General features: G+C 28.7%; 5 protein-coding genes across 18 annotated transcripts; 2 read left to right on the forward strand and 3 right to left on the reverse strand.

Moving 5' to 3' along the window:
- Window positions 1-248: 248 nt before the first annotated feature.
- On the reverse strand, window positions 249-3,039 carry Ada2a (Transcriptional adapter 2A). Of its 3 annotated transcripts, XM_031985596.2 has the most exons (3): window positions 2,840-3,025; window positions 569-749; window positions 249-479 (listed from the first exon to the last, which is right to left on the reverse strand). In XM_031985596.2, exons 1-3 carry the CDS (start codon window positions 2,901-2,903, stop codon window positions 305-307), a joined length of 420 nt encoding a protein of 139 aa, XP_031841456.1. In that variant the 5' UTR covers window positions 2,904-3,025; the 3' UTR covers window positions 249-304. The 3 variants fall into 3 exon arrangements, with proteins under 3 accessions (XP_031841456.1, XP_031841455.1, XP_031841453.1); XM_031985595.2 differs by lacking the exons at window positions 249-479; window positions 569-749 and adding an exon at window positions 850-2,367 and having other exon boundaries at window positions 2,840-3,039; XM_031985593.2 differs by lacking the exons at window positions 249-479; window positions 569-749 and adding an exon at window positions 850-2,672 and having other exon boundaries at window positions 2,840-3,038.
- Window positions 3,040-3,835: 796 nt separating this feature from the next.
- On the forward strand, window positions 3,836-6,499 carry LOC116430932 (uncharacterized). Of its 3 annotated transcripts, none has more exons than XM_031985675.2 (3): window positions 3,836-3,954; window positions 4,191-5,208; window positions 5,294-6,499. In XM_031985675.2, exons 1-3 carry the CDS (start codon window positions 3,844-3,846, stop codon window positions 5,797-5,799), a joined length of 1,635 nt encoding a protein of 544 aa, XP_031841535.2. In that variant the 5' UTR covers window positions 3,836-3,843; the 3' UTR covers window positions 5,800-6,499. The 3 variants fall into 3 exon arrangements, with proteins under 3 accessions (XP_031841535.2, XP_031841537.2, XP_031841536.2); XM_031985677.2 differs by having other exon boundaries at window positions 3,908-4,039; XM_031985676.2 differs by having other exon boundaries at window positions 3,951-4,101.
- Window positions 6,500-6,628: 129 nt separating this feature from the next.
- LOC116430931 (protein lin-54 homolog) lies at window positions 6,629-13,948 on the reverse strand. 6 transcript variants are annotated; one of them, XM_031985670.2, is made up of 12 exons: window positions 13,647-13,948; window positions 12,122-12,518; window positions 11,726-12,043; window positions 11,401-11,634; window positions 11,071-11,289; window positions 10,864-10,980; window positions 10,651-10,788; window positions 10,334-10,573; window positions 10,013-10,218; window positions 9,495-9,738; window positions 9,226-9,422; window positions 6,629-8,772 (listed from the first exon to the last, which is right to left on the reverse strand). In XM_031985670.2, the coding sequence occupies exons 2-12, from the start codon at window positions 12,506-12,508 to the stop codon at window positions 8,589-8,591; spliced, it is 2,484 nt and encodes an 827-aa protein (XP_031841530.1). In that variant the 5' UTR covers window positions 12,509-12,518; window positions 13,647-13,948; the 3' UTR covers window positions 6,629-8,588. The 6 variants fall into 6 exon arrangements, with proteins under 6 accessions (XP_031841530.1, XP_031841533.1, XP_031841534.1 ...); XM_031985673.2 differs by having other exon boundaries at window positions 13,509-13,653; XM_031985674.2 differs by lacking the exon at window positions 13,647-13,948 and adding an exon at window positions 13,477-13,625.
- Window positions 13,949-14,940: 992 nt separating this feature from the next.
- Window positions 14,941-17,372, forward strand: CSN4 (COP9 signalosome subunit 4). 3 transcript variants are annotated; one of them, XM_031985662.2, is made up of 9 exons: window positions 14,941-15,088; window positions 15,362-15,449; window positions 15,518-15,597; window positions 15,869-15,987; window positions 16,087-16,223; window positions 16,302-16,416; window positions 16,491-16,680; window positions 16,749-17,126; window positions 17,197-17,372. In XM_031985662.2, exons 2-9 carry the CDS (start codon window positions 15,367-15,369, stop codon window positions 17,328-17,330), a joined length of 1,236 nt encoding a protein of 411 aa, XP_031841522.1. In that variant the 5' UTR covers window positions 14,941-15,088; window positions 15,362-15,366; the 3' UTR covers window positions 17,331-17,372. The 3 variants fall into 3 exon arrangements, with proteins under 3 accessions (XP_031841522.1, XP_031841524.1, XP_031841523.1); XM_031985664.2 differs by lacking the exon at window positions 14,941-15,088 and adding an exon at window positions 15,100-15,118; XM_031985663.1 differs by lacking the exon at window positions 14,941-15,088 and having other exon boundaries at window positions 15,125-15,449.
- A 431-nt stretch (window positions 17,373-17,803) lies between these two features.
- Window positions 17,804-21,842, reverse strand: LOC116430930 (voltage-dependent anion-selective channel). 3 transcript variants are annotated; one of them, XM_031985665.2, is made up of 6 exons: window positions 21,703-21,842; window positions 20,248-20,570; window positions 19,799-19,920; window positions 19,428-19,536; window positions 19,134-19,342; window positions 17,804-18,904 (listed from the first exon to the last, which is right to left on the reverse strand). In XM_031985665.2, exons 1-6 carry the CDS (start codon window positions 21,823-21,825, stop codon window positions 18,813-18,815), a joined length of 978 nt encoding a protein of 325 aa, XP_031841525.1. In that variant the 5' UTR covers window positions 21,826-21,842; the 3' UTR covers window positions 17,804-18,812. The 3 variants fall into 3 exon arrangements, with proteins under 3 accessions (XP_031841525.1, XP_031841526.1, XP_031841527.1); XM_031985666.2 differs by having other exon boundaries at window positions 20,248-20,582; window positions 21,703-21,822; XM_031985667.2 differs by lacking the exon at window positions 21,703-21,842 and adding an exon at window positions 20,718-20,817.
- Window positions 21,843-23,159: the final 1,317 nt, after the last annotated feature.

Consider the following 23,159-nt stretch of genomic DNA (forward strand, 5'->3'; position numbering starts at 1 on the left):
TCTTTAAAAGCATTAAACAGTCGACACTGAATGAGACATGTATCTTGTCAAAAACCTCAAATGGTCAATACCGTGTCGTAAGATATCTCGTTCAGAGTCTGCAAGGGGTTATAGCATAATTTTCAACATTTAGATTCTATTAAAAACCAAGGTCAAATACCATTGAATCTGATAATTTATAGTATAACGTAAATTATAAAATGCTTATATCATTTGATAATATTGAAATTATCGATCACATATTTCTATAAAGAGTAATTTATTGAAAGGCATACAAAGTAGTTACAGGAAATGTACACTTTTCTTAATATTGTAGAGAACGTTTCGTTTGTATATCATCCAATATCGTTCTGAGTTCTTCGTCTTCTAATCGCCCCTCTAAACTAGGAATCAAGGCTTTCGCTTCTTCCGGAGTTTCAGGACAGAGATTTGCAAGCGATGCAAGTTCAAACTTGTGAAGCTTCTTCTGCATAAGCAAACTAGAAAAAAAGAAACAATTTTTAATGAACTATTGTAAAACTTTGACGTATTGGAGAAGCAGTCACATTATTATATAAAATACACTCACTTTCGAACTGCGGCGATGGTTTCCTTGTTTTTAAATCTTTTAAACCGATTCGTGTAGGTTAAACTCTTCATAAAAACTTCGGAAAATTCTTGTTCTTCTTCAGCTGACTCATTTTGTGCTTTTCTATGTTCCAATAACATCCAAACTTCCGAGATTAATAGCGTCTCTGCATTTTCAAACTCTAAGAACAAAAATAGATTCACACATGCTACTTTTCTTAATTTATTATCGGTAAACTCATTACAGGATCATTTTTTAAAATAATTATTACCACCAAAAAAAAATGTTCAAATATATTTTATTTACGTGACTCATTATAAAATACAATTCATTATGCATGTCATTAAAAATTGTATAAAATGTAAATAACAAGCTACACACGTATGTACATATAATTTATGCTTGAATAGTCGTATAATATTATTAATTGTTAGAATATTTGTACAGTATTACATGCACTATAGCTCGTACTTAAGTGTATAAAAATCAAACTGATTTATAAGGAGTTGTATAATCTTTATTGTAAAGAAGACAATTACAGGGGTAAGCACTTATGAGCTATAGTGCACACTCGTGTTATTAGTTTCAGTCAATTATATAAATTCTGTATTTTCTCAAGGGCTAATAGGTACAAATCTTAACATTTAATATCACAATACTGGCATTACACACAAAGTATGAAATATTCGTAAAACTCAAATATTTTTACTATTTTAATTAAATGTATGTCATTGACTTGGTTTATTTATATATCCTTGTTCTGTAAGAAAATCATAGATTTTACGTGTTTTATTTACATCAATTTTAAGCAAAACTCTAGCTTGTGCTAACCTAAGATAACCATTCTTTTTATTCTCCCCTATCAAAAGTTGCTTAAAATCTAAGTAGTTAGCAGGAACTATACGCGTAACTGAACAAAGTTCTCTTTCAACAGCAGTAAGCTTTTCATATCCAGGAAGACCTTTTATTGCAAGCGGTGGCGCTGTCTTTCGTTGTGAAATTGTATTCGATATTGAATTAGTTAAATTAATGTTACAACCAGGCAATATAGACTTCCAACTATATTCTGGATTATTCAAATATTGCTTTCTTTCTCTTTCATTTTCTTGCCTAAGTTTACTTAGTTTTTGAAACATCACAACACTGTGGAAATGTTTTATACCATTATTACGAAACTCAAAGAGTTTATTTAAATAGTTCTTAAGTTCACCCACACGATGCAATCCTTCCATTAAGAAGTCAAACTCTATACCATTTATTAATTGCATAAAAATTAATAATCTTTCTGCAAGTATTCTAGTGATTGTGCATTCATATCTTTGTATCCAAGATATAGTTCTCCTAAATGCAATCAAACCATGGTTACGTATAATTTTTCTCCTTCTCATACGTTCTTTCAATCGATTATTATATGCTTGCACTATAGCTATTTGTAATGCTTTTCCTAGCTCATAATTATCATTTGATTCAAATTCATTATAATTCAAATCAGAAATTAATAATTCTGCGTGATTGTCAAAATTTACTTCAAAATCTGACCTTGCTGGATTATAACCTGCCAAAAGCTTGCAATTAAGAGTATTAGGTGCAAATCTCGGTGGCTCTTCCAAATCTTGCAATTTATGTAAATAAGGTATTGAATCACAACCAAATAAACTTATTTTTGTTTCTTTAATTTTTGGCAAACCAGGTATACTTTGATTATCGATATAATGCTGAATATAATGATTTTTGCATTCTTCAGCTGACTTTCCTTGCATTCTTTTTGAAATGTCTTCCCAATTTCCAAAACCACATTCCTGTAAGACATCAAGAAATTCTAATTCTTGCTTAGCAGTCCAACCACTTCCATGGATCAAAGGGAATTCATTCTTTATAATAATATAATCATGATCATTATTATGATCATCAATTTCAGATCCACTGGAGAAACAAGAAGGACACAAATCCGTGTTGTTACACACCGCACAACGAATGTAAGGCTCCGTCAAAGCAGATTTGCATACGCGGCATGTTGGGTCTGAAGTAATGATTTCATCCTTCACGACTGACACGTCGAGTTCTATATCATTCTCGATATTTTCTGTTCTACTCGATGAGCAGTCTGAAAGAGGAACATCGTTACTTAAGGCCATACCGCAAAATTAATTGAAAATTCGATTCTGAAGTTCCACGTGTATTCTTCAATTAAATTTCTTACCGAATGACAAACGTCATAAAAGTTAGGTTAGAATCAATATGAAAATTATCATCTTAACCTATAAAACGTACCTTTGGGAAATTGCAAATCAGCCGCATCTTCTTCTGTCATATCTGTTAAATTTGGATTAGCCATACTTCTTCTTGTATGATTTCACAAAAATACAATGTAACAACACAATCTCTCCTTCAATGTTTACTATCAACGGACCACAAGCGTGCTTATGACATAGATTTAAAATGCGTCTAGACGTCTCGTGTAATGGGATATTCTTTTCACAGTTCTGAATTATCGACACTATTTCGGTATCGCGCTCGATATTACCGATAATACAAGATTTTAAGCTCGTTAGTAGGAATCGAATTAACTATATATTTCATTTCTGTTACAAATGTTTTACCACATTATAGGATAAACATTACATGCAATGTAAAATTTTATTCACATACTCTCGGGAATATTAATACCCCTTACTATTTCCATGACATACCCTGTCATATCGATTATGGCTAGTTTTGCATGGCAGCGCTGTAAGTGATAGGAATAAGAATCAAAAATATTGAAATTTTTTAAATTTAGTAATGAGTAATGAGTAATGAGTAAAATATGTAGCATGTATTTTTATGTAAAGAAAAAATACAAATATTTCGTATCTATGTAACAAATTGTTAACGCATTATTGTGAAACGGGTTGAGCTCAAATTCTTCCATACTTTTGGGATATGTGTGAAATATACATGTTTCCATTCAAAGTAATTTAAATATTTTAAAAGTAAAAGTTTTATTAAGTTAACATTGCAAACATAAGGTTCCTACAATATCATCAAGTGCAAATGGTTAAACGAGGCATTATTTTCGATGGCGTGGTCAAAGATATCGCGACTAATATCGGCCACCTTTACCTAAAATGGGACAGCCTCGATAGCACAAAGCTATTTGTCGCGAATTCTTGAACGTGTGATATGAAAATGGTAAGGGAGTCACATAATCTCCGGCTGTTGACAATCTATCTTATCTCTCGTTAGTAGTATAGAGCAGATTATTATAATGCATTTTAACCCTTCTTTACCGAGCAATGATAGTAATGGATAGTTCAAAAAAAGCAGAATGTCGATGCAGTCTAGAATATCTCATTATAAATGGGCTATTTATTATCACGGACGCGTTAACTATCACGTGTAAAGAAGTAAGGTTATTTGACATGTAGCAAACAGTTTTTATTACTATTTTGAATAATATAAATTATATAAATTAAAATTTAAAAGAAAAATGTAATAAATCAACATATTAAATTTTAAAGTTTTCAGCAGAACGATGAAAAAATAGTTTTAATGTATAATTGTTGTTAATCTAAAGATTAAATAATTTAACAATAGTATTTATTCTGAAGTAAAAAATAGAAATGTTTATTATTCTTTTCAGAACATGACTCGGTATGCAAGAGCAAAGGGTTCAAAATCATCAAATGAAAAAGTACCAAATGAAGCTACACCTTGGTATATATTGAAGCAACAGTTAGATGAAAATTCGTCTAGGCAGCAGAGACATACAGAAAGAAATAAGTCCGCAAAAGAATTATTGCAGGATAATGAAGATGTATTTTATTGTGATGTGGGAAATGTTAATAATGACTGGGCAGAATTTGAAGAAAATACATCAATCAGAAATGATAATGCGAAAACAAAGAAAATTAAAAAGAAAAAGACAACATCTTTAGATAAACCTGATTCGTTTAATCAAAATGAAACTGATGAAAGTAATGTTAACTCTAAAAAAATCTCATCTTTAAAGAGAAACTTAAACAAAGGTAGTGAAATTGCAGTAGATGTCAAAGTTAAAAAGCATAAAAAAAATAAAAATTTGGTAGATAAATTAAATGATAATCTGCAAAATAATAGTACTTCTAAACAAGATAATATTGAACAGAATGAAGCAAATATAAAATATACTAAAGTAAATAAGAAAAAAAAAGGAAATAAACATAATGATCATAATTTTCTCAAAACATCAATAAACAGTAGTGATATTTCACAAATCAACAAAATTAAATCAAATGTAACAGTTGATAAACAACAGAAAACAGCAATTGATTCTGAAAGTAATAATGACAATGCAATCAGTTGGGATAATAAAAATAGTAAAAATAATGCGAACAGTAATGTAACACAAAAATATGCTAAGAAAGATATAAACAGATCAAACAATGTCAAATTTGATGTAAATCAATTTCCTAGAAAAAAGATTAAAAACAGTCAAAACAACAACAAGAAACCTAAAGTTCGAGATGACAAAGAACACAAACGAAGAAAACCAGATACAGGTTCAACAAAAGTAATGATCAATGGTATGGAAATAGAAATTGTGAAATTTGATGGTTTTCCAGTAAAAAAAGATGATGCAGATAGATTACGTGAACTGAAACAAAAAATGGTTATGAAAGGTATGTAACCTTGTATGTATGTAATGATTGTAACCAACTATACATATATGTAATATATTATACTGTATTTTATGCATTTTTGTAGGTATCCCAAAAAAAGAAGTAGATATAGCAATGAAATTAGAAAGGAGAAAAGCTGAGAAAGCATTAGCAAGAATCAGAAAATGTGTTTGTTTTCACTGTCGTAAAGCAGGACATAATTTGTCTGATTGTCCTGAACTTGGATCTGAGCAAGCAGGTACTGGAATCTGCTTCAAATGTGGATCAACGGAACATACACATTTTGAATGTAAAGTGTCTAAACCAACGGAATTTAGGTACGCGACTTGTTTCATTTGTCGAGAACAAGGGCATATTGCTAAGCAATGTCCTGATAACCCTAAAGGTATTTACCCTCAAGGAGGTAGTTGCAAAGTGTGCGGTGATGTGACACATTTAAAGAAAGATTGCCCAGATTTAATTAAAGAAAAAGAAGAAAATACAATTACAGTAAATACAATTGGTGATGGTAATATCGAATCATTAGAAGGAAGTAAAAAAAATGTTCACATAGAAGAGAAAAAGAAATCTAAGAAAATAGTAAAATTTTAAGATTACATAAAAAAAAACGTTTTCGTACATACATCAATAAACTGCTCGTGTACAATATAAACACAAAAATTTATTGAAAGGTACACATGTTCGACATGTATATACATATATATTTCCTTTATTAGTACATTTTAGTGTTATTAAACCACCATTTTGAAAAATCTGATATCAAACAAGATGTAATGAATATTTTATTACTTTATGTACTCCCTATTTACATTTCACACGAATTTATAAATCAATTAAAACTTTTTACATATTACTTGTACAATGAAATTATGAAACTCTGTAGTTCTTTAAATACTTTTTTCTAAGAAAAGAAATAAATTACTTACTTAACTTTGTGATATCAGATTTTTTCTATGTACAGAAGACAAGTCACAAAGGTATACCTAGAAATACATGATTATCTGTACATATCAGCAATTCATTATACATATACATCAGCATCTTTGTAAAATTATTTAGCACTAATTTAAACTATATTTCTATCATTTAACATGCTATGCAAATGACATGTAACAAGTAATTAATGTTTTCACTATCGAAATAATTTTTCTTTTTAATATATGAAATTTGATACAGTGCCGTAAAATTATATAATCAATTCACAATTTTCACTATGTTATTATGTTATGAATTGGTATATATAATCTGTACAATTTGTATACTTAAAATAAATTTTGAAGTACGAATTTTACGAATATATAATATATATTTATATTTGTACTTCTATATTACATTTGTCCTTATACAGCCCTATTTGTAATATATAAATTTTCTATCCTTTATATTAAATTTCCTGCATATAAGTTATAATTTCATCACCCCTAATGGCAGACAAATAGTGGTACTACTGCAGTGATAATTTATTCAGTGCATAATGAAAAAGAAATTTACGCAACTGTATGTATCAATCATGAAGTTAATATATTAAATAATTATATCGTTGATCTTTTCATTTTCACTGCAATGCCATTCATTGTAGTGCTAATTAAATAACAAGTGATATTTAGAATTGCATGTGTACTAAAGTACATAAACAATATACAATGAAATATAAAGTGATGTAAACTTGAATGTAACGAGCGCATTCCAACATATAATATGTCTTATTTATTTGTGTACATCTTATTATTTTCTAAACTATCGAACACATGAAAAATATGAAAGTTATTCGATTTCATAGAAGTCACTAAATAATGTATTTCGGTTTGTTTTATACTTTTCCTCATAAGTTTCCCCCGTAAAATTAAATAACTTTCATATGAAACACTTCTTGTATTTTTAGTAGTTAAGGAAATAACGTGTATATACACGAATGAACTGAACATATTGCATAACAAAAAATGTAATTATCTTCGAATTAGAATGTTTGCGATATTATATATCGCAATCGAATTAATAAGGAAACGTATGAAATACTACATGGAAAATGACAATTTTCACTTTAAACATTTAATAATCCCCCTTTTTATAGAAACTCTTTAGGTCACATATAAATTATAAGTATAAAGGTTCCTCAACTTTCATCAAAGATAAATCTAACATCACAAATTACAAATGAAAATCAAACTTTAAATACTCTTACACAGAAAATCAGAAAAATGCAATTGTCATTTACAAACGATTTTCGAAATTTTTTTTTTCGAATACCTCAATCTTTTTTATGCTGACAATGGTAATTGCCTAATCAATTGTTTTAATATTTTTTACTATCTATAATCACTCTCATCTTTGAAATATAAATAGTAAAATATTTGCACAGAAAAAAGACCAATTGATTTCAGATTTATACCTCAAAATAGATAAAATCAACGTATGATAGAAAATAATCTAACGTAACCATAATTTACTTAATCCAAAAAATTTGATCTCTTGGACTTTTGCACTCATGATTTGCATCATTTTAAATAAAAAATAAAATATTACCGACACTTTGTAAAAATTCTTTGCCGTGCAGAGTATACTACAGACATATAAATTTTGCATTAAAACAAGATTGTTGTATGTTGATAGTAATAGAAATAAGTAACTAAAAAATCAAGTGCAAAGGCCCCTAACACACGATGAGATGTGTCTCGGTGCATGGCTCGAGATAAGTAATAAGTTTGAGTCTTTTTCAATACTTGTACTATATAAACATACGAATATATTATACAAAAAGTGAAAAAGATTAAAATTCATTGCTTGTCTCGGGGCATGTTATGGTATACAAGGGCTTTAACAGATGATTCTCAGATATTAATATTTCAAGATGAATAGTAAATGTATAAAAATGTTCTACATTGCTTAATTTTATACACGCGTTACAAATTTTAATATCGTTGAAACATTTTAATGTCATATTACATTCAACCGTGTCGGTTCTATATTTTTTTTCATTGCATAAACTAATACATAGCAAGAAAACATTTATAGCATTGTAAGTTAAAATAATTACTAATCATATTTTTGATAAACCCGAAGATAAGAAGCTTTATTCATAAGTTACTTAATCGTAAGCTGCATTATAAGAAATATGATTTATAATTATAAACAATAGACACATGAAAATATAGTTTTCTTTAAATCCCATCTAGCGAAAGTAATAACCGGTTGAATGTATTACGTACTACTATTTTTACCATTATCTTTGGTATATAACACTTCTGCTTGCAATTTTGCAAGATTTATGTCCAATTATTAGATTAGGAGGTACCGATAATCAATGTGTCTAAATTTCTTATTTCAGAATACGTTCGCATAAATCGTAAATTCTTATTGTTATGTTTCTCAAAATGTACCTGCTAGGTAGCTTCAGCTTTATGAGCTGATTCGATGATTTCTTTCAAACACCGACCGAATTCTTCAATTATTAATCTTTGAGATGTTTCATCATCAAACATGTTTCGTTCTGCTTCATCGGCTTGAGCCATTAAACATTGACACGTTATTTCAACTACTTTGTCAGTCAAGAAGTTGAATGGTTGTCTGCAAAGGAAGTATTTATTAAACATATAAAATTAAAAATATTGTATTTACAAAATTAAAAAGGGCGATATGTATTTAATTAAAAAAGCCATAACGAAGCTTCACGTTCAAAATTAGGCCATTTTACTATAATTAACCCTCGAACCTACATACTGTCTATCTTTCTGAGTTTCGCCTTTTTTTCATTTATTCTATTGTAGTATTATCTAACAATCATAATATAATAAAATATCATTTTAATGGGAAAATTAAATCTAAAGTACAGATTATGAGAACTTTAACATGGATCATAAATGATTCAGCGTTTGATCCCCGTGCCATTGCTAGATAGTCGGTCATCCGAGGGTTAATAAGTAAGTAATTTTATCATATGACATGACCCATTAGTGCTTAATTATGTCAATTAATAATTAAAAAATTCAACTGTGTCAATTATTATTGTCAACTATATACCTTGCGCCTGTATTAGAGGTAGCGGGTGGTCTAAAAGCCATTTCAGATAATTGCAGTTTTGCTTTATTCAATGTGAGTTGCGCCGTCCTAACTTCAGCTGCTTCTGCAAGATCTTTCAAAGATTTCTTTTCTAAATTCGGTTCTTCTACGTTACGGCATCCTATACATTTACAATTAGCGGAACAAGGAATTTTAGCCTAAAAATATTTTAGAATAGAAGTTTAGAAAACTATTAGAAAACTCTCTTGTGCGTATATGTGTATGCGTACCTCATAACATTCACAATAATTTTTTAAACATCCACTGCGTTTACAGTTACAGCCTTTATTGTGTCTACGTATATCATCACCAGTTTCACGACCTTTACCAATTTTCGGACGAAATGCATTTGGATTACGTTCCAAACAAGACTTGATAGCACGTTGTCTCTCTTCTTCATTCCCAAGATTGTTAGAACAATTATTGCAGTTGCACATATGACAAAACTCTCCATTCGCAAAACAATCACAATATCTATCACAAAGTATGTTCATAATTCACTATTTTTCGATTATTAATGCAATTATAAAACGTTTACTCGCTACTGTAGCAATTAACTCTTAATTTATATTAAAATCTTTTAATTAAAGATACATTATCGTTCTAGGTTGTCGTTTCTCCATTTATATAACAAAAAAGTAAAGAATTGATGCTCAATTTTTGAAAGGTGCATTATAATAATAATAAGTATAATAAATCGATTATTTTAAGATTCAAATTCAACAATGATAGTATATCAAATACTTACAGTTTAAGACATTGTGATTTAGTACAATTGCATGGTTTCCTTGGCCTAATACCATTAGGCTCAACACTGGTGTAGGATCTCTGAGAACCTTTACTTTCTATAACAGATCCTACTGATAAATTTCCTGTCGAGGTTTGCAAACTTTGTGAATTGCTCAATAGACTGGGTGTAGCTTGTTGAGATTTCAGTTTCACTTCATCTGACGTCTATTGGAAATTAATGAATCACAACGTACATTTTTACCAATTGCAATGAGTGAAGTTGTAACTTATTTTTATTTCATTCACTTTTTTTCTTAATTATGTATATAATCTACTGCACCTGTTGTTGAATGTATTGAGCTGGTAGAACCACAATGTTTCCCACGTTTGAATTGGTTGAAAGTACTGCCTGTCCAGATGCTAATTGACTCAAAGCTGATGCTGGAATAGCTACCGTATTTTTCGATTGATTACCTACTGTAGCAGTTGCAGGAATTAATAACCTTTGCCCACTACTCGTTAATGTAGCCTTAGGTGCAACTGTCCTTAATGACTGGTTACTAGTATTTAATGGAACTACCTGTATCATAATTGAAGAAAAAAGATCGTATATCAAAAATTTCTAACAACCATATTTTTATTACAAGTTGCACAAACCTTAACAATTTGTTGCTGACCTCCAATTTTCTGACTAACACCAACAGTTTGCAAAGTTGTTTGCGACTTCGTCTTACCTACAGTAACAACATTTGTAGTCCCCGAAGATGGAGTACTAACTAATCTTACATATTGCACCTTGAAACAATTGAATTTGTTATTTATAATAATTTACTTTATGGGTAAACGAAAAATAATAAAATGTTGTATTACTTGTCTTCCAGGCATTTGTATTTGATGTACTTGATTAGATCCAGTTACAATATTTTGATTAGCTGGTATTCTAATGACTTGTCCACTCCCAAGCACAGTACCAGGTTTTAAAGAGCTCTATAAAATATTGTGAGAGCCAGATACAAAGGTAATCAAAGAAATATAAAAAAATTACTTATATATTAGAAGACAGATAATACAACTAACCTGACGTATAATCACTTTCTGTGGACTCTGTTGTACAGATGGTTTATTATTAGAGGAAAATGTAGATTGCTGATTTGATATAGCAGAAGTTTTAATTTGGGAACCCAATGTTGGAGCAGGTAATATTTTTGTAGGAGATTTGATTGTACTGCTTGGAACTATAGTTACTTTAGAAGGCTGAGTACTTGAAGATTGCACTAATTTATTTACAATTATCCCCTTTAAGAAATATCAACATTTATGTATTAGATTTAATAAATTATTATACTTTGATTAATGTATAGCTTAGTTTTTACAATCTATTATGAATCAATATGTTTCTATACTCACTTGTTTTTGCGGTGACGAAGGTAAAATATGTTGAACTTTATTAGTAGAAAGTAATCCCATTTGTTGCGCCTGTGCCAATGTTATAGTTTTTGTTGGACTTGTAATATCTTGACTTGAAACAGTATTATTTAAAAATTTTATTGCTTGTGTTTGTTGACTTTCATTCTGTGAACTAGTTATGAGAACTTGTCCTGATTGTGTTTGATTACCAGCTAATATCATTTTTGTATATACCTAAAATAAAATTGTAAAATACATTGTATTTTTCATTTAAAAGATCAATGTACAAGATCTGTTCAAATAATGATATGAATGAATATCTTACATTTCGGTTTTGCTGAGTACTTTGCGCTGTTCGTTTTACAGCTGATTGAACTGTCTTCGCATTCTGAACATTTCCTAATGTAATGTTTCCTGAATGGCTAGTTGCCATTACCGGTTTACTAGGTTGTGCTGATCTTAATTGAACTATATTACCATCTGCAGACTTTGCTATAAGAGTCTGTGCTAGCGATTGCAACTGTCCTGCTGATGCTGTTGATGGATGTGAAATTTTTAAAATTTGGCTAGTGCCTTGCCCACCAGCTGGAGAAACTATCATAATAGACTGACTTTGTGTTGCCGATCCAACATTTGATTTTACCTATTACAATATCATAAAGTAGTATTAAAATAAATAATTCCAATTTTCATTTTATATGTTTTAATTATACATTCATACCTGTACTGTAGATGCTGGAAGCCTTTGCAATGTTGGTTTCGTTTGGAATACAATATTTTGATTATTTTGATTTGCTGTTGTATAGATAATATGTTCTTCTTGAGCTTGGTCAGAAACTTCAGTCATTTCCACATCAGGTACAATTGTTTCAGCCTCAATATTACGCTCAATTATTATATGTTCTTCATCTGTTGTCATCACTTCTTCCGCATTCATACATTCTAATTCAGCTTGGATATTTGCAAATGCTTCAAAGTCATTGGATGAATATTGTTCATTACTATGCGATAAACTCAACGCACTCAAATCTCCATCGCCAAGTGTACGTGAGTCAAGAGCAAGCGGTTCAACCAAAGCTCTAGCATTCTGCCCCTTATTTACAGACATGATTACGCTCCTAGATGAAATATTATATATTACAGAAACGTACTCATTTACAATTATCAGTTATATAAAACATATTTATTAATATTAATTTCTTAAAGCATGTTACTCTGTGATGTATTATATAAAATTATATTATACAAAGGTATACAAAGGTATAATATAATTTATAAAATTTGTTTTAGTTTGTTTCTGTATTTCATCTTTGTTTTCTTCGCAAAAATAATTACATAACTAAATACAAATCTAACATACGATCCTTAAACTTGTGTGTTACTTCATTTTACTACAAAATATTGAATACTACACTTCAATTGAAACTATCATTATTTAATGTTTTTACATCACATATACTGTGTAATGCTTAAAATGAATCTATTCATAGTAAAATTTAATTTTTCAGATGTGTAAATATTGCATGATACATAGTACTTCATAGGTATGAAGGTTAGAAATTTAAGTATCATAAATGGTCTTTCCATAAAGCACGAAATATCGAAAACATATGTGTGAAAATAAAGTATTGTATATCAACGGTAAAATATTAAACGATTTACGAAATGACGTAAAAACGAAATAAATCAGTGAGGATTTAAAAATTCAAAAATTCAAATCTTTAGGAAGCACAAATTCACTCCATAGATACAAGGAGCAATGGGATTGCCTGAGTATGCAACCAACAATACATAGATTGAGTAAGATTCAAACTTTTGAAAATTCGAACAATAAAATTTGAATAATGAAGAAAAATTCGAAGGATAGTCTACTTAGGAACATTAGCGCCATTTATTACTCGAACGCGCCATTTTCCATGAACTGAACTTTTGCCTGCATTCTAAAGATCTTAATTAGTCCAAATCAATTCGACATTAAAGCATGTTAAAAAAGGAATCACATGAGATATCAAAAAGTAATAAAAAACAAGGTTCCTATCAGTTTTCACTTTATAATCGTACAAAATTGAACTTAACCTATAACTTATCAGTTCATATCAGGTACGTACAGTGTTGGGTGGGGGCGTGCCACGAAGCTTATTTTAATTACAATAGTATATTTGAAAAAGTTGTTAATACGTATTTCATGAATTTAAATTCCATTCAAACTGTCTCACAATTCATTTAATCAGATTTCTAACACTTACCTGGGTGTTTCCTTGATAGCTCCAATTTGTTCAAAATCACGCGCCCACCATTGCTGTCCCACAGTGCACTACGCACCGCTGTGTACAAACAGACCCAAAGGTCGTTTGGTATTAAAATCTCAAATGAATGTAAGAATGATAGGTTCTTTAACTCTTATAAAATTGTCTATTTTTTGTATACAGTTCATCAAACATCAACTTTATTGACTAAATATTATGCCAATACTGAACAATATTTTCGCGCACTTTGCAAATTTCGATTTCGCCATTTTCGCTCTTCCGCGGCTCAAACACGTCAGCCTTAAGCGCCCTCTGTAGCCAATAAAAAAGCAAGTGTTCCAAAAACTCGAACATTTTGAATGCAACACATTAGCAGAATATTCTTTAGTATATATAAGTTCATTAAATTTGGATAATAGTTATTCAAAATTTCAGTTTCCATAATTAGTGTTCCATTTAATTTTTATGTTAAACTGTATTTCTTAATCAGAATTATGCATCATTAAGTTGTATTCTTTCTTAATAACAATTGTGAATGATTAATAATATAGAACAGTATAACGGTATCAACTAGTATTTTATTAGAACAATCGATAAAACGCTATAGATAAGATAAGGAAGTGAAAGAAAAATTTTAATGTTTAATTTCTATTTACATTGTGTATTTTCAAATAATAGGTATAAAAACAATAGAAAGTTCTTTAAAGTGAGTTTGCAGGTTGTACATATACATTGAGAAAATGCACATTGGAGGATAAATTTGAAATTCAAATGTAACAAATTGTGTTTCCTCATTCATTAGGTTTTGTGCTTATAAATGATGAAACCACACATTATAGTAAAATAAAATAAAAAATAAAATTATATTTTGCAACTTAATAATGTAAATTGTATTTATACTTTTAAAAAAAGATAATATGTAATACACTTGATGATAAACATCTACAATTATTAATATATAAAATAATATATAAAATATATAAATGATTAATATTATATGTAATATATTATTCTTCCAAATTATATATGTATCTTCCAGTATTATCCTCCGTAATACATCTTTCAAATATAATATTTGATGAAAAACTTTATATGCCCTACTAATTTAAACAAAAATATAATCTACTATAGATACTTAATAACATACACGCTACAATAATTTATTATTACGTTTACATTTAAAAATTATTTTCTAACGATTTGGTTACTCTTTAAATGTAAGAACAATAACCTTCGTATTCATTTGTACAATTTGCATGCGAATGCACATAGATTACGTTCTTACCGAGCCGAGGAACATTTATACATATGTAGTTTGTCGACAATAAATTTCAATGTTGATACAAAAAGCGCCACCTTTAATCTATTTTTACAGAATCAGTGACTTGAATAATAATTTCATGATACGAAGTATTATATCTTGCGCTTCTACAGAATGTGACGTATGTATTAGAAACTATGCGTTCATACATGTAATACAAACGTTACTTCTACCCAAATTACCTAAAACATAGAAGTCTGCTTAAATAATAGAATAGTTAATTTTATTGATAAAGAAATTAATCTAAAAAATTAATTTTTATTATCGTTATATAAGATATTGTGATACTTATTTTCGTTCGAAACTGCGTTTCTGTATCATTTTTACTGCTCAGTTTTCATGCATAGTTCATGATTGCGATACATGTAAAACTAATCTTGGGTTATTCATATAGAAAAGATGGTGGCGACGGCAGCTGCTGTACGTCAACAACTCACGAATTTAGCGTATTCTGGTGGTTCCCATAAAGATCAAGCGGAAAAGTAAGCTTAAAAAATAGGACTGAACATATATTTTTCTGAATATTCGATATAAACTATGGTACTTACAGGTATCGAGCGATTTTAGATTCAATAATATTATCGTCCGGCGAAGAACTGGTTGATGCCTTAAAGATATTTATTGAAGCAAGTATGTTAGTTCTGTTTTTAGAAATACGTTATCTCGTAATGAATATATGTAAATGTGTCTACTAAAAACTAGTATAATAATATTAATTTATGAAGTGTTATTTCGTGTGTTACAAAAGTACAGGTATTTGTGTTTGGTATACATAGTCTTACCACAATTTTTTTTGTCTATACAACGTACATTTAAATAATAATTTGTTTATAAGTATTTATGTTGTTATTTTTGTATTTTATGATATTATACTATTGACATGTAATATTTTATTTTGCAGTTGTAAATGAATATGTTAGTTTGGTCATTTCAAGACAAATTTTAACAGATGTCAGTTCTCGTTTGTTGTATTTGCCCGATGAAATATCAAAGGCTGTTTCACATTATACATTGGATAAAGTAAGATATTTTCTCTAAATATTTTTAATCTCTTAATTGTTAAGGTATAAAATCAATAATTAATAGTATAGACTATAATCAAATATTTTAATCGTTGAGATTCAACCACGCGTCATCTCCTTTGAAGAACAAGTTGCTAGCATAAGACAACATTTAGCAGATATTTATGAACGTAATCAAAACTGGAGGGAAGCAGCTAATGTTTTAGTTGGAATACCATTAGAGACGGGACAAAAGTAAATAATAATATCTTTCATTAAATCGACAAGAGGTTATTTTTTATGTGTTTTCATATTAATTATAATTATCTTTAGGCAATACACAGTTGACTATAAACTTGAAACTTACCTTAAAATTGCACGACTGTACTTAGAGGATGATGATCCTGTACAAGCTGAAGCATTTATAAATAGAGCATCTCTTTTACAAGTATGAATTAATCAATTAAATTTTTGATCAATATATTTTATATTTAATAACAGTTAATTTCTTATTTTTCCTAGGCTGAATCCAAAAATGAACGGTTGCAAATTTATTACAAAGTTTGTTATGCTAGAGTATTAGATTACAGAAGAAAGTTTATTGAAGCAGCTCAAAGATATAATGAATTATCATATAGAACTATTATACACGAAGATGAACGAATGACTGCTCTTAGAAATGCATTAATTTGTACAGTACTAGCTTCAGCAGGTAATTAGCCAAAGTTTACTATTTAAATTTTAATTATAGAGAAATAATAAACACAATTACTAACTTAGGACAACAAAGAAGTCGTATGTTGGCTACCTTGTTTAAAGATGAACGCTGTCAACAACTTCCTGCTTATTCGATTCTTGAAAAGATGTACTTGGATCGTATCATTAGACGATCTGAATTACAAGAATTTGAAGCCTTGTTGCAACCTCACCAAAAAGCATGTACAATCGATGGATTAGGATCAACAATTCTTGACCGTGCTGTTATAGAACATAACTTATTATCTGCTAGTAAATTATATAATAACATAACATTCGAAGAATTGGGTGCTTTATTGGAAATCCCACCAACGAAGGCAGAGAAAATTGCTAGCCAAATGATCACAGAAGGTCGGATGAATGGATACATTGATCAAATTGATTCTATTGTACATTTCGAAAGTAAGTTTAAATAGACATTCAATTTTTTTTAATAAAATATTTTCTCGCGCTAATTTTATTTTATATACAGCACGTGAAACTTTACCAACGTGGGATAAACAAATACAATCACTTTGCTATCAAGTGAACCAAATAATAGAAAAGATCACTCAGACTGAACCAGAATGGATAGCAAAAGCAATGGAAGATCAAATGGTACATTAATGTAAATTCTTTTTAATATTAAATAAACACTTACACATTGAACATTCATTTGTTAAATACATTATTAAAAAAAATTTGGAGGCAATAAGAATCATTACCATAATATTGTAATGAAGCTTGTACATTATAAGCTCTCTCATAAGATCTCACATTTAACATACTCGTTACTGATTTTCTATAAATATGCATAAAAGCATTTTTTTATGATAAACAAATTTTCATTTCTTTTTCATGATATAAAAATATAAATATTTAAAAAATTTACAAGACCATTTTCGGGTTTACTGCAAGTAATTTACTATTATAAAAAGTAAAAAAATAAAATGTCTAAGAAATCATGTAAAAGTTTCTTAATGGATACCTCGTAAAAGCTTGATTTAAAATTGTCATTAAGAATATGCACGAAAGATATTTTAAGTAAGAAACTAATGTAACTTTTTGTTGTAAATAAAATAAAGTATTCTCACACCATATAGAATAAATTCTTCTTTATTTTAGTAACTGGTCGAAGCTAAATTCCGATTTTACTCGATGTTTAACAATTAATGATGTGTAAGACAATAACACTTTATGAGTACAAATCTCGTTCATGGTATTCACTACATAAAATAGGACTGTGGAATTGTTTGTAACTAAAAGCATTTATTTCTTCATATCGTGTTGTTTTAAAAATGTGATATATTTATAGTAAGACACAAAATTATTGGAATATCGTCTTCATAATCAAATACGGATTTTACCATAGGTCTCAATTCTAATGTAAGCAGGAATGAATCTTCTGTTGATATCATTTAGTCCCAAGTCCCTGTACATAGCTATTTATTTTATACAACATTAAGTGCAAGGATTCTTACAATAAATCCAATCATTAACATTATCTATATAATTATAAGAACATACGTGAAGTATCCTGTGAATTCTTTTTTCGGGATTAACAATAAAGTTTGCTAACACTTCATAAAGTGATAATATTTATTATTCCTTTTTTTTAAATATTTTACCAGAAGAATTTAAATAATTTTCTTTTTTTATTTTATCTTCATTAGTATCTTCAATTCACTTTGTTCAGTATCTGCGTATTTCTTTTCATGTTACGTTAAATGAATCTTCGGTTTCATTATATAATTGAACACTTTCAACAAGAATTGGCAAGCTGCACCATATTAAGTGTAAAAAAATTTCGAAGGAAAGTAATAATGCACTTCTGTTTTTCGCCAATAATTGTAAATCATATTGATAGTAGAAGAAGGAGAAGAAGATACTGATAGTATTTTTAAACTGTATTTGTGTATGTTTTAAACTAATATCCCTTCAACTAAGTTTAAAAGATGCATGATATTTCGTGGCATCAATTTTGGGACAAACCTATCTACAAATAATAGGCAATACTTTATTTGAAGCATGTAAAGTGATGCTGTCTTTATGACACGAAGGTCATTAAATAATTCTGTGGGTCAAGTCCTTTATGTCTGTACTTCACATCTAAGCTTCAAGGTTTAATGCAAAACCAATCTTATGTCCTCCAGAACCAAAGTTCTTTCCATCAATATTTGTAGAAAGTGTCAATGTTACACCTAAAACATACAAACAAAATATACTGCAATTTGAGAATAAAAAATCAATATTTTTCTATTTTATAAGATTCAATTGATTCATGAAAAAAACAGGTATATTTTAAAAATTAATTAAAAAACATGTATAGTTGTTACTACAAAATAGTATATAACAACACCATAACATAAGTATACATCATAATTTTATGAAATGTATTATAAATCTTTTATAAAGTGAAATTTAACTTACCATCACGTAGTTTTTGTTGATATCCCAAACCTACTTGAAGATGTGAATTGATTTTGGCTCTAACACTTGCATCTTTGTCAAGATCATACTTTGTACCAATTCCAAATTGTGTAACGTTGTTGCTAGAATTCCAAGCAAGATTGATTGCTCCTTGCAAATCTGGTTTCACCTTATGGTAAATGGAACCACTGAACTCACGGCCGTTATCTCTAATAAAATAGAACAATAATTTAAAATAACGAAATACTTAAAACATGTGTTACGGTTTTTATAAATCTTCGAATTTATACATACACTGCTGTGTGAAGAGCAAAATCAGAAGCAGTAAAACCAAGTGCGAAATTGTTTTTCGTAAGTTTATTTCTTTGTGTATCAAAACTGGCCTGGTAACCAGCAAGCCATCCTGTAATGAAATCAGAGTACTTTGTAACTCAAAATTTCGTTCATTTATCTTCATTAATACTATTGTCTTACATTCTTTTTTCTGGAATATCTTGGACATTAGGATTAAAAGAAGGAGACGCTCAATTGGGATTATAAGGAATCGCATAGCAGCAAGTGTATGAAAAATATTAAATATCTAAATAATAAAAATATTTCCCAAATTCAAGTTTAGTATTATTAATAAAGAGTATCTGTAAAAACAGATTATACATTCGTCTTACCTTGATATCCTACAACTGCTGACGCATTGATCAAAGGACCAGCAGAAAGGCTAAGATCAAAATCAGCATTTGCTGATACATTTTCATGAGCATAAGACGTCTTTAATTTACCAGTTTTTGTCCTACAATATTGGAATTATATTTTTTCATTAATACTAAATGTACCAACACTATGTACATACTTATTCCTACTGTAACCAGATAAATAACTGGTTATAAAATAAAGGTGAACAAGTTAGATGATAAATTTTTCTTATTAAAAATGAAAACAGAAGGAAAGAGTAAAATTGAAAAACTAAATAATTGGAAGTTAAATGAATGAAGAAGAACAGACAATTTTTAATCAAATTTTTAAATCAGTCATTTGAGTGGTTGCAGTATATTCAATGTTAAAAATGATTAAAGTATATATTTATTTTAAACAAGGTTAATGATTATTAACATTTTACCCTGTTTGTGGAGAGAAAGTGCAGCTATAACCAAGGGTAAGACCTTTGAGTAATTTATCAGCAAGAGTAACATCAGTAGCAAGTGTGTTATCAGTGTTCCATTTCTCGCTAAATGTTAATCCATAATCACTGATTTTGTACTTGGTTTCCAAGGTACCAAATACCTTTCCAGTGTCCTGATTAGATATCCCACCACTAGAAAACTCTACACCAGAGCTAGTCTTTGTTTTAACATCTAATTTAATTAGACTAAAATGATATCCTTGGCCAAACACATCTCTAGCACTTTTTCCCAAGTCACTGTATGTTGGTGGAGCCATAATCTAAGAAAATATCTTAAATAAATATATTAAAAAAATATGTTGTGTTTTTAATCAGTTTAAAGAAAAAAAAATATATTTATATATTGCATATATATTAATAAACATATTTAAATATAAATTAAACCACATGTAAAAATAAAAGATTACAATTTTTGAATCCAATATTGACTACACAGATTCTAACGCATAATTACATATTGAAATATGTATAGTACTAAAGAATTCTAAAAATAGTAATCCTTCACCTACAAATAATACCTACTCTAGGGAATCTTAGCACAATAATATTTTATAATACAATAAATATAATGAACGTATAATATTGAAAATCTATTAAAATTTTCATAAGTAAAAAACAAAATTAAATGAATATTAATCTGATTTTATTGGATTGTATAATTATGAAAAAATATATAATTATTATAAGTTAAAATATAGTACAAACTAGCCTTGTTATAACATATAGCTTTCAAAGTGACAAAATGACATAAAAAGTTTTTACAATACATATACACATGTATAACAATTTCATAGGGAATTTACTTTTACATAGTTAATATAATAGTTACATTGAAGTATAAATAATATAAGTAAAAATAATTAATGCCAATAACACAGTAGTAATGTCAAATTGTTTAGTTAACATTACATTTACTGAAAAGAATGTAAGTGAAGAACAATTACAATTACAAGAATCTTTTCATATTGTTGTTTATTACAAATGATCGAATATAGGTCGAATAATAATTTATCAATAATTTTATAGTAATGTAAAGTAAAAATGGAGTGGTATTGACCCTGCCTAAGTATTACATAAGGAGTAAATCACTTTCAGTTCCCATATATGACTTGAATTTCGAATTATTACAAGTAAAAATTTTTCCTTTCAAGAAAAATTGTCGTATCCTAAATCAAAAAACAAGATGGGCATACTCGAATGCGTTTGAACTGACGAAATTAATGAAAAAGATCATTTACAATGCCGTTAGGCGACAGACACCATTTAGATTAACCAATGCCGGCTTTACGAAAATTTAGTATGCTGCAAAAATTATGTGATCTCGATGTACAAACAAAGGTTTCACTTGAAATAACGCAATTGGTGCTGATAGTGAGATTTCTATGTACTTACCGTTTTCTGTGATAATACACGAGTGCAGAAAACTGCGTGACTTCTCCTAAGAATTGCGTACGTGAGACGGTATACCAGTCGGGAAAGAACGACTACTAACTGCGCATAGTTGGGTTTACGCATGCGCGAGACAATAAATTCTAAAAAATTGCGAATTATTTTTATACGAAACTGCCAATAATATTCATGAAATAAAATTATACGGTATATTTACGAAAATATTGATTTATTATAAACGGTTACAAATTCCGTCATTTAATTGATGTGTTGATCCATTTTTCGGATGTTACGTAATCTAGAGAACCACCCTCGTAGACTTCGATTTGGCACCCATCCGGTTCGTTCAATGCTGTTTATTGACCTTTGAAGATGGGGATAATGTATTTTTCGAATTACGAGATTTCTTTAAAAATAAAATTATGACTATTTGGTTTTATTGAAATCAATAAAATATGTCATTTATTGTAATATACAATCTATAAATACATTTACACGTTTATTTATCCTCAAATATTAAAGCGTTTATTTACACTTAAATATACATTGTCACATTCGATACAGTTAAAAGTTACTTAGAAATAGAAAGTTATTTTTAATATGCTTTATATTGCTTCGTAAATTATATATGTAGTCTGTCCTTACCCTTTTTGTAAAATGATTGTTAATGTATCTTACGAATAAAAGTAAGAAAAAAGAGTCATACAAACGAAAACTCAAAAATATTTTGTCAACAAATTATGAGAAAAATATGGATTAATAACGGACTGATTTTCGTTCGATATAGCGTAAGAACAGATTGGTGGTATCTGTCTAATCGATTTACATAATTTGTGTTTATTATTTAAGGCCGTTGTAAAGGGGTACATATTGTGGTGCCTTGAAATGGAACAAATATAAATAAATATTATGTTATAATTATATATAATATAACTAATATATATATATATATATATATATATATATCTGCATGTATTACGTCACATAAATATAATTAGTCAATATTTCCGCAATGTTCACGTATGCATGTGCATATATTCATTCACAATTTAAGTGCGTTAAACATTAAGCAACCTTTGGCTTTTAACTATCTACAATCCATATCAGTAAAAACTTCCAAAAAAAAATTTTTATTTAATTTCTATCTTTAGAAAATAACTTAAAGGAATTAAAGTTTGTACAAACATTCAAATATGCGTTACTGAAAATCTTACGAATTTATTTCCTTATCGTAATCATGTACGTTTGAAAACACTGTGGTACTTCGGTCTACGTTCAATAAAGCATTTCAATTTTAGTAAGGAAAATGATAACACATGTATATTGTGCAATGTTATTCTGTAAATAAAAATTTATTAATAAAATATATGATACTAATAAAAATAATTGAAATTTGTATACATATATTAACAGTAGATATAAATTTAAATACGAGCCAATAATAAAGCGACTACATACTA

This window comes from Nomia melanderi, chromosome 5 (genome assembly GCF_051020985.1).
Source record: "Nomia melanderi isolate GNS246 chromosome 5, iyNomMela1, whole genome shotgun sequence".
In the NCBI taxonomy this organism is placed as follows: domain Eukaryota; kingdom Metazoa; phylum Arthropoda; class Insecta; order Hymenoptera; family Halictidae; genus Nomia; species Nomia melanderi.